The sequence below is a fragment of the Pleurodeles waltl genome, chromosome 7, assembly GCF_031143425.1.
Source record: "Pleurodeles waltl isolate 20211129_DDA chromosome 7, aPleWal1.hap1.20221129, whole genome shotgun sequence".
Taxonomy (NCBI): domain Eukaryota; kingdom Metazoa; phylum Chordata; class Amphibia; order Caudata; family Salamandridae; genus Pleurodeles; species Pleurodeles waltl.
This window is the reverse complement of record NC_090446.1, coordinates 312,001,455-312,016,817: the sequence shown is the minus strand read 5'-3', so window position 1 is coordinate 312,016,817 and position 15,363 is coordinate 312,001,455. Positions and strand designations below refer to the sequence as shown.

The following is a 15,363-nucleotide window of genomic DNA, read 5'->3' as shown; positions in this document are numbered from 1 at the left end:
CTCTTAACTTAATGATCCACCTACTTTCAAGGCGTCTAAGGGCCAAAGTGCGGTTGCCTCCTCGAGGCAGCTTTTTTACAGAGTCAACTCCGTGGACAGAAATGTCCAGGACTTCTCTACGTCCATGTGTCTCATTGTAATGGGTAGCAAAGGGATAATTAGTATTTGAAGAGCGAATAGCCCTCAAGTGCTCTTGGATTCTCTCTTTTAAAGGTCGAATGGTGCTACCCACATAAATGAGTCCACATGTACAAACAATACAGTAAACCACACAGCTTGTGTTGCAGTTAATAAAGTGCTTGAGTTTGTGCGTGACCTGTGTGTTGTATCGGAAGTTCACTGTTTTATCTTTAATGTATCCACAGATGTTGCAGTGTCCACACCTGTACGTACCAGGTGGTGGTTTGGGCATCCAGGTGTCCCTATTCTCTGGTGGCAAAAAGCTATGACATAGCTTGTCCCGTAGGGTGGTACCTCTCATGTAAATAATGCTAGGGTTGGTGGTAAGTCCATTTCTTAGAATGTTGTCTGTTAGTAAAGTAGACCAATGTTTACGTACAGTCTTGTAGATTTGGGAACTTAGTGCACTGTGTTTTATAACCAAGGATATGTGTTTCTGTGACCCCTTCTTTGTTGTGTCAGTGAGTAGGTTGGGACGTTTCACCTTCATGATCTTATTAACAGCTTTAGTAAGGGTCTGAGGATGGTAACCTCTGTGCCTAAAACGTTGTTCCATGTTGAGTAGTTCTTTACGGAATGTCGTTTCCTCACTGCAGTTGCGTCAAATCCTGGTTACTTCCCCATATGGAATGGCATCAATTTGGGATTTAGGATGTGAGCTAGTAGCATGCAGTAATGCGTTGCATGCCGTGGGCTTTCTGCAAAGTCTGGTACATAGTTTACCGTTCTTTATGTAGATAGTGAGATCAAGGAAGTTAATGCAAGATTGGCTGGCCTCATGTGTAAATCTGATGTTGAAAATGTTATTATTGAGATGTTCTGTGAACAATAGGAGTGAATGTGCATCACCTGACCAAAAAACCAAAATATCATCAATGTACCTGCCCCAATATAGAATTTTGCTCCCATTGCCACCCCCTGTACTTAAAAAGACCTATGTGGAGTTCTGTGAAGTCTGGAAGTGTGGTGGGTACAAATCCTAAGCCTTTTTTGAGCACATTGGTTTGGTTGGAGGTCAGGATTTTAGAGGATAAGTTGACAATAGAGATGGCATTTGAGGTATCCTTCTTGGGGTCTTTTTTACACAATGGATGCTGGTATCGCCAGATACAGGGGGTGGCAATGGGAGCAAAATTCTCCCCATCATATGCCAACCTCTACATGGGCTACCTGGAAAAAATTCATGTGTGGCGTTCATGTCCCCCACCCCTTACACAACACATCCTATATTGGGGCAGGTACATTGATGATATTTTGGTTTTTTGGTCAGGTGATGCACATTCACTCCTATTGTTCACAGAACATCTCAATAATAACATTTTCAACATCAGATTTACACATGAGGCCAGCCAATCTTGCATTAACTTCCTTGATCTCACTATCTACATAAAGAACGGTAAACTATGTACCAGACTTTTCAGAAAGCCCACGGCATGCAACGCATTACTGCATGCTACTAGCTCACATCCTAAATCCCAAATTGATGCCATTCCATATGGGGAAGTAACCAGGATTCGACGCAACTGCAGTGAGGAAACGACATTCCGTAAAGAACTACTCAACATGGAACAACGTTTTAGGCACAGAGGTTACCATCCTCAGACCCTTACTAAAGCTGTTAATAAGATCATGAAGGTGAAACGTCCCAACCTACTCACTGACACAACAAAGAAGGGGTCACAGAAACACATATCCTTGGTTATAAAACACAGTGCACTAAGTTCCCAAATCTACAAGACTGTACGTAAACATTGGTCTACTTTACTAACAGACAACATTCTAAGAAATGGACTTACCACCAACCCTAGCATTATTTACATGAGAGGTACCACCCTACGGGACAAGCTATGTCATAGCTTTTTGCCACCAGAGAATAGGGACACCTGGATGCCCAAACCACCACCTGGTACGTACAGGTGTGGACACTGCAACATCTGTGGATACATTAAAGATAAAACAGTGAACTTCCGATACAACACACAGGTCACGCACAAACTCAAGCACTTTATTAACTGCAACACAAGCTGTGTGGTTTACTGTATTGTTTGTACATGTGGACTCATTTATGTGGGTAGCACCATTCGACCTTTAAAAGAGAGAATCCAAGAGCACTTGAGGGCTATTCGCTCTTCAAATACTAATTATCCCTTTGCTACCCATTACAACGAGACACATGGACGTAGAGAAGTCCTGGACATTTCTGTCCACGGAGTTGACTCTGTAAAAAAGCTGCCTCGAGGAGGCAACCGCACTTTGGCCCTTAGACGCCTTGAAAGTAGGTGGATCATTAAGTTAAGAGCAGTAGAACAGGGCCTGAACATTAATAAGGACCTACATGTTTTTCTCTAAAATAGGTGTAATGTTCCCACCTTACTACTGATGTCATCCACCCAGTATTCATCTGTTCACCAGTAGTATCCAGTTTCTGGCCTTACACTTTTCCTTTTTTCTAGCCGATTGATTTTAGGCTACAACCAAAAGATTAAGAAAATTAAATATAGTGTACGTGCCCCCGGATCATTTCATATGTATTGTAATATTGCAATGTCTATGAGTAACTCTCGCAGTGTATTTGATGTCCATCCCTTTGCATTCTAGACCTCTGGCACAACTATGAACAATCTACACCATTGTTTGTTTTGTTAACAATCTTCTTAAACATTGCTGATGTCTGTTCTGTTTTATTAGTCCTTTGAATGTTTTTGTCTCTGTTCATGTTTTGTGCCATTTAGAATACACTTAATTTTGTAAGATAGTACGGAATTATTGTCAAATACACCATTGGAAATCCTTCACTAATCACAAAGTATATTTGAAAAAAACTTCTTTAGCTCTCCTAATGAAAAGAATGTACTTTTGTGACCGCTCTTTTGTCCACTTCCCCTCGTGTAATAATGCCAAATACGGTAATCGTGTTAATTTACCATGTTTAATTCTCCACATTATATACTAGCATTTGTATATAATTTCCCGACTGTATCTCATGTATTTACTGTCCTTTCTGTTGTAATACTTCCCTCCCTTTCTTTCTCTTCACCGTATTCACTATACATGCACCCTGCCTTTGCTCTTCCCACCCTCACATGGAACAGCCCTCGTGGACCAACCATATTGGAGTAAGGGTACATTTAATCGGGGGATTTTGGTCTCCATTGCAGCACCACTTTATTTTCCGCGTATGTTACTAATTTGTTACGCACTCGCATGCTTTCTAACTTATCTGTGTTCCATGGTCGCTTTACTTTACTACTGCGGCAATTTTTACTTTGTTTTCCGCTTCACTTTCCCTCTAACATGGCGTCGATAAAGTGCTCCAACCATGGAGCCGTCATCCCCATCTGCCGAAGCGGACTAGACGTTAGTCCCTTTTTCTGTTTTTACCTTTTGGAGCACACGCATACATACGCCGGCACTCCTCTAATGCTTTGCTGTCGGACAGGACACGGCAGCGTTAACACGCGCTGCCTGCTACGCGCACACTTACCGGTTGTGTTTTTCTTCCCGGATTTGGGGAAACACTGGTAAGCGCGTTTACATTCTTTTTCTCGAGTGGATATTCGACTATATATATTTTTTGACTGCTCTAGAAATATGGGATCCACTCCCCCCTTACTACATGCCCTGGCACAACATACTGGAATTAGTTTATACTTTGGTCGGTCAGCAGGGGGAGAACCCTCTTTTATGTCCAGGGAGTGGCGTGTTACCGCTGTATTAATTGAAAGCGAGTATCACTGATAGAATTTTGTGTATATCATCTTTTCTACGCCCCTGCTCACTTTTTAGTTAACTAGTTTCTTATGTACTAGATTTTAAAGCTGGTACTCACGGTTTTTGGCAACGTTTCCAGTTGATATGATTTCCCCCTTTTGTCCCTTGCTCTATATTTTTACAGACTGCTCTCACCCAAAAAAACCACAATTAGAGTGTTCCTCTTATCGGAGATACACTCTTTCTGCATACGCACTATTCGCATATTAACAACATCCGTCTCGGGACTATAAATGGACTTTGTTTACTGAGATGGAGAACCCTTCGATCTCCCTGGTAGGTCTTATCTTTGTCTCCAACATTCCTCTTTTTTCACTGGACATACATGAGCCCTGCACATTAGTAATGTATCTTTTTTCTGGGCTTTTTCTACCATTCCAGAATGTCCACTTGGAACCCTAACATTAACATCGTGATTCCCGTATACATCTTAGTCCATGAGGTAACATTATATGCTGTATATGCCGTCTGGCGCCATGTTATATCACGCGTGTGCATGTAATATTAATCTTATCACAATCCCCTTTCCTTCTGGAAAGAGAGGGGATAAAAAACCTACACCCCCCACAGCACACCTCTTGGTTCTATTAATGGGTGTTAATATCTCCAGTATTTACAAATTGTCAAGTCTGGGCTTCCTCACTGCTACGCACCACCTATATTATCTAATAGATTACTTCTTTAGACTTAACACATCATAAATCAATGGGTTTTCTCTATTCTATTGCGCATTACTTACAATGGGTCTCTACACTTGACCTATACCTAACGCTCACCTTTTACTTTGTTCTAATTAAAACAAAAGGCTTCACCCATAAATGCTAACTACCGATTGGCAGTAGATTTTATTTTGTTTAAGAGCTCCAATTTGTTCTTTGTTTCCAGCCTTGAAGAAGTCCATTGAGGACGAAACACGTGTTGGCTGTTACCGAATATACATGTATTGGTCACTTTCTATGGACATTAATTGTATTATATGAACAGGCTGTTACCTGAATATTTCATGTATTGACCTTAAGTTCATGGAAGGTTTTACCATGAAGGTTTACAAATAAATCTTTTTGTCATTCTACATATCTCGGTTCTATGAATTCTGGAGTGCCCTGGTCGCTTTCTATCTATTCACAAATAAAGTTCTGTCCTCAAAGGTTTTGGTCAGAGTTATTGGAATGGCAACTGTGTACAGGCCTCGACCTCAGGGATCTGGGCAGCCGGTGTAAACCTTTATTTTTAGACTGCAGAGCTGCAACTCAGAGAATGTGATATAGTATCAACAAGGTCTTAAAAGCTTTATTCCTTACTGGCAGCAGAAGCACCTGGGTCAGGATAGGTGAAACGTGCTGGAACCTCGGCCTGCCTGTTCTTAATTGGGCAACCAGTCACCTAAGCACCTTGTACAATACCCTCACATAAAACAGGCATTACCATAGTCGATATGTGTCAAGATTAAAGCGTATATCACCAGTACATGACTGATGTAATCCACAAAAGGAAGAAATTGTTTATGTAGCTTTAGCTGCCAGAAACAAGTTATGGTCACTTCCTTTGCCTGATATTGAAGTGATCCAGATGCAAACCCAGGTTGCATACTGTCCTAGCGGGGAGGGGTCATGACCCATGAACCCCAGCCCAGCCGAAGGATCTAGTTTGTCAATGGTGAGCAACAACTGTTTTGACAGGATTTATCATCAGGAAGTTGGAACACATCCAAAATTCCCACCAGCAAGCATGTCAGTGTGGACTGGGAAGCAGGACTGTCAGGGCCATACTTTGTTGGTGCACATTAAATCTGAACATGTAAAACTGCACTGCCCAAGTACCAAGCTGGTCTGCCAAGGGTACCACAGAGATTTCAAACTAGAGCAATTACAGGACAGCCTTCAATAACTTCCAACCCAAGCACCACCTGCAAGTAGGCCAACTGCTAACAAAGGCACTTTGCTCTTTGATAGAAGCTGTTCACACCTTTCCTCATTAATGTAAAAAAGTAATTACATTAAGAAGGGGGCGAGACTGGAGCTATGCAAACCAATATGGGGCCAGCAAAGAAGGACAACCAATATAAAAAAAAATATAGCTTTAGGGTATTTATACTAACAACTTGCGTCTACTGTAGAAACCAGACTTCTTAGCAGATACTCCCCCTACTTTTTGCCCCCTTTAGAACTACTATATGCTGGTTTTCGGCTCTGACTGAGGCCTGCTTATCAGACCTCCGTGACAGTGCTCTTTCCCCTAAAGCAAGTAGTCTAATTCTAGCCCGACTAGCATGGCCTTTTGCACCCCTGTAAGTCCCAAGTAAATGGTACCCCTTGTACCTAGGGCATGGGTACTAAAGAGGAGGGCCCTAGGGCTGAAGCATGTCTTTTGCCAGCTCAAGGGACTCACACACAAATTACATACAGACTGCCATTGCAGGCTGTGTGACATGGCGCAAACCATGTCTGAAAACATGACATGGCACACACCAGAAACCAGCATCCTGTGACAAGTTTTGGGGTATCACCCCTCTTCAGCCAGGCTAGCCTGAATCAGGAGGCATAGTGAGCAAGATGCGTGTTTCCGGTCCAGGGAGGCTGTGGCCTGGTAGTTTGGGCTGGAGTGTTCCCATAGGGTACAGTCTCAAGGCTGATTTGCATATGGCTGGGTCCAAACTGGGGTGGCATGGTGAGCAAAAGAACTATGGATTAAATCCAAATCTGTGACTGGGGGTGAGTGTTTGAAAAGTTTCAACATACCATCCATCATCCTTTTGTGTTACTCAAGTCATTTTTAGACATTACAAGTGAACAGGAAAGCCATCTTAAGGTATGTACTGAGCAAAACCAGTCTTTCAGCTACGTAATGCCTTCACTGAAACCTATGGTGTTTGGTACCCTGTTTTAATAAAACCACACCAATTCCAGTGACAGATTTATTAATATATGTACCCAAAGGGTACTATAGAGATACCCCCTGAAACCTGCTAGCCCTCTGGTGTGCTGGCTGACTGGTACAGTCCAGCCTGCCACCACAGACTGGTTTCTGACCCCCTGCAGGTGAGAGCCCATGCTCTGAGGACAGAAACAATGCCTGCTGAGGAGGACGATGTTCACACATCCTCCAGCAGGTTGACTAGTGATTTAGTATGCCAAAGCCAGGAACTTCAAAGTCCCTGCTGCCTTTGATATGAAACCATGGATTCCCGCAGTCCTGGGAGATGCCACCCTGCCCAGAGGCCCATATGGCAACAGGATTGGTGGGAAATTAGATAGTCAGGAGCAGTGTTAAACTCCCAGACTAGTCATGCACCCCAGTTGGGCTATCACGAAAATAGAAATTCCATCATCTTGTATGTGGTGGAATTAGGCACTCTGGGATAGGATTAAGACCACTTCCAACAGGAAGTGGTCATATCAGTGATGAAGTGACCCCAAGTACCCTTCACTCCCCTTAACACCCCTAAATTCAGTAGTTAGGTTGCCCCCTGACACCAGGGAGTCAGATTCGTTGGAACAAAGGAGAACACCGAAGAGCTGCAAGAACTGAGGAGAAGCAAATGACTTGGTGCCAACCCTGTGGGCCTACCTACTGTCCTCAGCAATTGCACCAAAGGCAACTCGTCCTGAAGTTGATCAGCCTCCAAAAGCTTGGGAAGGCTGTCAGCACTTCAAGAAGCAACCAACATCTCCTTTGGAGCAGAGGAGCTGATTCGCTGCATGTCTGCAGGCACCGAAGAACACCACAAGAGTCTTTCAGCATGAACCCGCCAGACAAAGCAAAACTGAACCCGAGCCCACAGCCCAACGAGAAGTGAACCGACAGTGCCCATAAGATCCAGAGACCCTCCAGAGCTGAGCTCCCGTTTGGAGTTAGCCGCACTGGACCCCCAGTCCCTGTGTGAGGCCTCTATGGGCAGCACACTGAAACTGCAAGAGCCTTGTACCACGAAAACGAAACACCTGAATGCACCACTGCCCCCAAGCCCCTCAGCTTGAGTCAAAATGGGCCAATAGCGCCAACGAGATCCCAAGACCCTTGAAAGGTGTGCACCTCTTTGGGTTTAGTCGGACTGATCACTAAGTCCCCACTTGCGGCTTCCTTTAACCAGGACCATTTTCCATTAAAGTGAATGGGACACCCAATGCTGAAAAGCATCTCTGCACCCAGACACGCCAGAGCCGACTGAGGTGACCTTCTGGTATAGCCTTGCCCCACACTTACCGTGACTCCAGAAGGATAACCCTGTAAGTCGTTTTCAAGCACCCGTATGCAATATATGTTTCTTTCCCAGAGGCTAACATTAGGCTAGAAATAAGTTGCTCAACACGTTAAAGGAGTTTATCTTGACATGTATTTTCTGCAGCTTGGCCTATTTTTCTGCTTAGACTCCACTTGTGAATGGGTGACTTAATGGGCTTCATACTCTAAATATTTTTAGTTGAATTCACTGATCCAATGCTTCACGCTATGTACCATCAGAGTATGTGAAATGATTACCCCAGTCCTCAGAATCATATTAGAGATCTAGTTAAAAAGATGTTGTGGAGTGGACTACATTCATGTTTAAGGTATTCCAAAACAAATTATAAAGTTGTCAGATCATAGGGATTGGTGATTTTACAATGAGTGAGTCCACAAACAAATAACAAATCTATATAATGGCCTACTAGCTGCGTAAGATTGAATCCTTCAAAGTAGCCTAATAATTGATGTCATTTTTGGGTAAACTTACTGACACTTCGAAGTCCGTCAGGACAACCAGATAAATGATGGGCAAAAGGACTGCCAACTACATCTGGTAAGATATCAGTTAAAGGCCAGCTTTCGATTCCATTAAGAGAAGCAAAATGTGGGCCAGAATTACAGGGGAAAAGTAACATTCTATGAATCTGAATTTAAAATTATCCATAAAGAACAGTATTTATCATAATGGAGAACATTCTTTACAATGAGATGTAAAGAAAAATGTATGATGTTTCAAACCACATTTCCAATCCATATAAAAAAATAAAAATTAAAAAAACAATAAGAAAATGAGTTAAAGAGGTGTAGGGAGGGAGGTTGAGTATGAATTGGACATCTGGTCCTTCATAAAGCAGAACAGGTCAGATTTGTACTCAAATCGTCATCTTAAAGGTTATCTGGGAGTTGGCAAATAGAATAACTTCAGCCTATAATAATTATTTTAAAAAAGATACATCAAAATATAAACCAACTGTATGAATGCACTGTTCTTGAATGGTCATGAAATACTCACTGCTTGCTTCCGCTTATGATTTCCCATCTTCGCTTCATCTACAATGACCAGCTCTATGCCTGCCTCACTCCGTAACACCTCCTTCAGGTCCTCCTCTAAGTGGGGTGTCGGAGGCTGAGAAAAGTATGAGAACATTGGACATTTAGGAAGGTTCTAAGCGACAACCATCTAATTTTGAATATTAAGAAACATGTCATTCCCCACCTCTTACACCTACTCCATATCCAAGTCAGGATGGAAAAAAACATAAATCAGTCCCAGCACCATATTGCAGCTTGTGTTGTGCACCATGGTTGAAAATGTAAAGGGGAATTACAATGGACAAAGATAGGCATAAGAAAAACTCTGGACCTTGGAAAAGGAAAACAAATTAGGGCTATGCCAATTCATAAATTAAAATTTATAAAGAACTGTTGATTAGACAAATACAGAAGGCTGAACGGAGAAGGAGATGCCTTTAGGATGATTTAGATTTAATTTGCTCTGTTCAACAATTACACTGGATGGAGAGAGAAAAATGATTCATGAGATTAATGTGGAAGCTTCTAAGAGCTTCACACGCCTACCTTTTCAGGCTAAAAGCAATATTTCCTTTCATCAATTTCTTTCCAGAATCATTGAAAAAGAAAGGATATCAACAGACAAGAATAATGTGTGTTTCTTCCTAGGGATAAGTAAAGGTTGAAAGTCGGATCGATGCGTGTTGCTTCTTTCCAAGTAACAATGAAGAGACAGTCATGGTGGCAAAGTCCTACACAGTATCCAGAATCCACAAATTAGTAAGAATAAATTAGCCTAAACATGCTTACACCAAAGGCATATGTTGGAATAACTGCATGTTAGCTTAGCTGCCTTGTAAAGGCGATTCAGCTGCACTCCAATGACAAAGTCAGAGCAACGAGTCACACCAATGGATAAGTGAATTGGTTCCATACAAAAAAAATGTGCTAAACTGATTTACCCATTTGCGATTTCACAGTTGGCCTCAAATAAATCAAAACAGACTACCATCAATGTAATGGTTTTGTAGTAGAGGAGAAAGAACATTGTGCCATTTAAGGCCCAGGACGTCTAGCTTAATAACCCACTCCACATCCTAACCTTCCACACCTCTATCTCACCTAGGAAAGATCACTCCTCCTCCTGTGTAACTGACAAGAACACCTAAATCCAGATGGATTAAGGTGAAGTTCAGGTTAGGCATGTGCACATTTTTACTTCAACTGTGTGCTACAATCTTGCAATCCTGAAAATGTTAGCTGCAGAGATCTGCCCTGCGCAGCAAAACACTTTTGCCTACAAATCCTCAATGTGCAGGCCCTAAGATCACTAGATCAATGGAGCAAGTCAGTTATGAACACTTCCATGTAAATATACACACACACACACACATATATATATATATATATATATATATACACACACACACACACTTAGCTTTTCACAAACTTCACCAAAGCTGCCGCTCCTATTTAACAGTGGGTTCCGCAAGCATGAGGGTGAACTCATGATATATACACTGCGCATTCCAAACACAGACGAAATTTGTGCACTCATGGTGGTCTGTATAGATTTCTGTTTATGGACTTGTTTTGGCATACTGCCTTTCTCGAGGACATCTTATTTATTATTTCATTTGGGCACTGCAATTATGAAAATGAAACACGCAGATGTTATTTATTTTTAAATTTTTCTAAATTTACCTCATTGGGAACCACCTTCATGCCATCTTTTATGTATTTTTATTGATTTTGTCAGTACAAAAGAACTGAATGTCAGTATGGCAGCCAGGCATAAGAGCTTAAACATTAGAGAGGTTGAAATGGGCCAGTCCTCTTTTGATTTTAATTCTTAAGAACTAATAGGAATGTACATTTAACAAGGGTTGCCACACCGAAGTACAAACATTAAGAAAGGTGTGTAGCCAAAATGTGCCTGTTTGCCAATTGTGAATAAATGTAGAAGTTGGATGGGCCTGAGTGTCTTATTTGTACTGCGAAAGCAAATTGATGCAGTTGAGTCCACCCTCACGAAAGGAGCACCCACCAAATGTTTAGCAGTACTTGTTGAGTATATATATATATATATATATATATATATATATATATATATATATATGGAAAATGTCACTTACCCAGTGTACATCTGTTTGTGGCATGTTCTCCTGCAGATTCACATGCTGTGCATATTGATTCCGACATCTAGTTTTGGGCTCAGAGTGTTACAAGTTGTTTTTCTTCGAAGAAGTTTTTTTAGAGTCACAGGATCGAGTTACCCTTCCTCTTCGGTTCCATTGCGCATGGGCATCGCATTGTTAGATTGTTTTCCCGCAGAGGGTAAAGGAAGGAGTGATAGAGTATATAGGTATTAAGTAAGAGATGTTCATGCAAATGTATATACAAATGTGTTAACTTAAACAACTACAGGCTTCCGGGGAGGAGAGAGGGTGCATGTGAATCTGCAGCAGAACATGCCACGAACAGATGTACACTGGGTAAATGACATTTTCCGTTCAATGGCATGTGTAGCTGCAGATACACATGCTGTGCATAGACTACAAAGCAGTTTGTCCTCCCAGAAAATAGCGGTGGCTAGCCTGTCGGAGTTGAAGTTGTTTGAAATAATGTTCTTAGAACAGCTTGACCTACTGTGGCTTGTTGTTCTGATAATACGTCTACATAGCAGTGTTTAGTGAATGTATGGGGTGTTACATATGGGTTACATATTTCAGCCATTGGAATATTCCCTAAAAAAAACAAAAAAACTAAAACTGTTGCACTTTTCTTTCGTGTAGAATGTGCTTTGGGAGTAATTAAAAGCTGTTTTTTGCTTTGATATAGCATGTCTGGATGCACCTTACAATCCATCTTGCTAAACCTTGTTTTGATATAGGTTTGCCTGTATATGGTTGTTGGAAAGCTACAAAGAGTTGTTTAGTCTTTCTAAATGGTTTAGTTCTGTCTACATAGTACATTAAAGCTCTTTTGATGTCCAATGTATGTAGAGCTCTTTCTGCCGCAGAATCTGGCTGTGGAAAGAAGACTGGCAGTTCCACTGTTTGATTAATATGAAATGGTGATACAACTTTTGGTAGAAACTTTGGATTTGTGCTTAGTACAACTTTATGTTTGTGTACTTGGAATAAAGGTTCCTCAAGAGTAAAGGCTTGGATTTCACTTACTCTTCTTTAAGAAGTAATTGCCACTAGGAAGGCAACTTTCCATGTTAGAAATTGAATTTGACACAAGTGCATTGGCTCAAATGGTGGACCTATAAGTCTTGTAAGCACTATATTCAGATTCCAAGATGGAACTGGTGGTGTTCTGGGTGGAATGATGCGGTTTAAGCCTTCCATGAAAGCTTTAATGGCAGGAACCCTAACGAGCTATGTTGTATATTTTGTAACTATGAGGAAATTGCAGTAAGATGTATTTTTGTTGAAGAAAATGCTAAATTTGATTTTTGTAAACGAAGTAAATAGCATACAATGTCTTGTATTGATGCTGTAAGAGGGTCTATTTGTTTAGATTGACAGTAATATACAAATCTTTTCCATTTGTTTGCCTAGCACCGTCTAGTAGTAGGTTTTCTTGCTTGTTTAATAACTTCCATACCTTCCGATGGGAGTTGTAAATATCTAAACTCTATGACCTCAGGAGCCAAATTGCTAGATTGAGAGCTTTGGGATTTGGATGTCTGATTTGACCTCTGTTTTGTGTCAACAGATCTGGTCTGCATGGGAGTTTGGAGTGTGGTACTACAGATAGATCTAGTAATGTTGTGTACCACGGCTGAAGTGCCCATGTTGGCTGTATGAGTATCATGCTGAGTGAAGTTTGACGCAACTTGTTGACTAGAAACGGAAGGAGTGGAAGAGGGGAGAAGCATTCGCAAATATCCCTGACCAATTGATCCATAGATCATTGCCCTTGGATAGGGGATGTGGGTGTCTGGATGCGAAGTTTTGGCATTTTGTGTTTTCGCTTGTTACAAACAGGTCTATGTTTGGTGTTCCCCACTTTTGAAGTACATGAGGATGAATCTCCCATTCGTGAGTTTGTTGGAGATTTCTGCTGAGAATATCTGCCCATTTCCACATTTCTGGGGCTAGAATGGACAGTTGGGATGAATGTCTCCCTCCCTGTTTGTTGAGATAATACATGGTTGTCATGTTGTCTGTTTTGATAAGAACATTCTTCTGTGTGAGAAGAAGTTGAAATGCTTTGAGGGCTAGAAAGGCAGCTAATAACTCCAAGTGGTTTATGTGTAGCTGTTTGTTTGACATCCCATTGTCCTTGAATGTTGTGATTGTTTAGGTGAGCTCCCCAACCAATCATTGATGCATCTGTTGTAATTATGGTCAGAGGCACAGGGTCTTGAAATGACCGCCCCTTGATTAGATTGGTAGAATTCCACCACTGAAGGGACATATATGTTTGGCGGTTTATCAACACTAGATCTTGGAGTTGACTGTGTGCCTGTGACCATTGTTGTTCAAGGCACTGTTGTAAGGGCCGCATGTTTAATCTTGCGTGTGGAACAATCGCACTACAGGATGCCATCATTCCTAGAATTTTCATGACAAATCTTACAGTGTATTGTTGATTTGGCTGTATTAGAGAAATTACATTTTGGAAAGCTTGTATCCTTTGAGTGTTTGGAAACGCTAGAGCTTGTTGAGTATTTAATATCGCGCCTAAATACGGTTCTAGTTGTGCTGGTTGAAGGTGTGATTTTAGGTAGTTTGAGAAACCTAGTGTGTGGAAGGTTTGTATTACATAACCTGTATGATTTTGGCATTGTGTACGACTGCTTGATTTTTATTAGCCAATCGTCTAGATATGGAAAGACATGTATATGTTGTCTTCTTAGGTAAGCTGCCACTACTGCCAAGCACTTTGTGAATACCCTTGGCGCTGTTGTTATTCCAAATGGTAACACTTTGAACTGGTAATGTGTTTTCCTTGAATGACAACCCTGAGGAATTTTTTCTGTGGGCAGGATGGATGAGTATGTGGAAATACGCATCCTTTAGGTCTAAGGCTGTCATAAAATCTTGTTTTTGTAGCAGTGGGATAACATCCTGTAAAGTTACCATGTGAAAATGTTCTGACAGGATGTAAAGATTGAGGTGCCTGAGGTCTAATATTAGCCTGAGGGTGCCATCTTTTTAGGGAATTAGATAATATAGTGAATAAACTCCTGTTCCTGAGACTGTGGAACTAACCCTATTGCTTGTTTGAATAGTAGAGATTGGACCTCTTCTTCTAACAGAATTATGTGTTCTGTGGTTATTTTGTGAAACCTTGGTGGAATAGTTGGAGGAGTGTTTATCAATTCTAGGCAATAGCCATTGTGGATAACTGATAGCACCCAGTTGTCTGTGGTGATATTTTGCCAATGTGTGTGGAACTGCTGTGGTCTTCCCCCCCAAAGGAGAGGTGTGGAGTGGAAGAGAGTGAAAGAAGTCACTGTTTTGGGTGTGTTGCAGGCTGCTAGGAGGTCTGGAATTTCTAGAGTATTGGCCTCTATATGTGCCTCTAAATCCACATTGTTGGTACTGTGTTTGGTAGGGTGGTTGATGCCTCTGACAGCTGTGGTCTGAAACCACCTCTAAATTGAGTTTTATTAAATGACCCTCCATATGGTGTAGAACAGAGTGCACCCATTGCCTTAGCTGTGTCGGAGTCTTTTCGTAGCTTTTCTATTGCTATGTCCATTTCTATTCCAAAAAGATTTTTTTTTTTTTTTTTTTTTTTTTTACATCGAAGGACATGCTTAACACAGCCTGTTGTATTTCTGGCTTGAATCCAGAAGATCAGAGCTGTGCATGTCTACGAATAGTTACTGCTGTGTTGACACTCCTTGCAGCAGTATCTGCTGCAACTAGGGCAGATCTTATTTGGTTATTTGCAATAGCTTGCCCTTCTTCGACTACCTGTTGAGCCCTTTTTTGGTGTTCTTTGGGGAGATGCTGTATTATATCTTGCATCTCGTCCCAATGGGCTCTATCATAACGAGCTAGTAGTGCTTCTGAATTTTCTATTCTCCGTTGGCTTGCTGCTTGGGATGCAACCCTTTTCCCCGCAGCATTGAATTTTCTGCTTTCCTTATCAGGAGGGGGTGCATCTCCTGAGGACTGACTATTTGCTCTCTGGCAGCACTAACCACAA

General features: G+C 41.5%; 1 protein-coding gene across 9 annotated transcripts in view; it reads right to left on the bottom strand.

Annotated features, from left to right (window-relative positions):
- Positions 1–15,363, bottom strand: part of MYBL2 (MYB proto-oncogene like 2) — a 337,297-nt gene that overhangs the window by 107,634 nt on the left and 214,300 nt on the right. For all 9 annotated transcript variants that reach the window (XM_069243766.1, XM_069243761.1, XM_069243768.1 and 6 more), the window contains one exon: positions 9,191–9,304. In XM_069243766.1, coding sequence (XP_069099867.1) covers positions 9,191–9,304 — 114 coding nt within the window. The remainder of the gene's footprint in view (positions 1–9,190; positions 9,305–15,363) is intronic.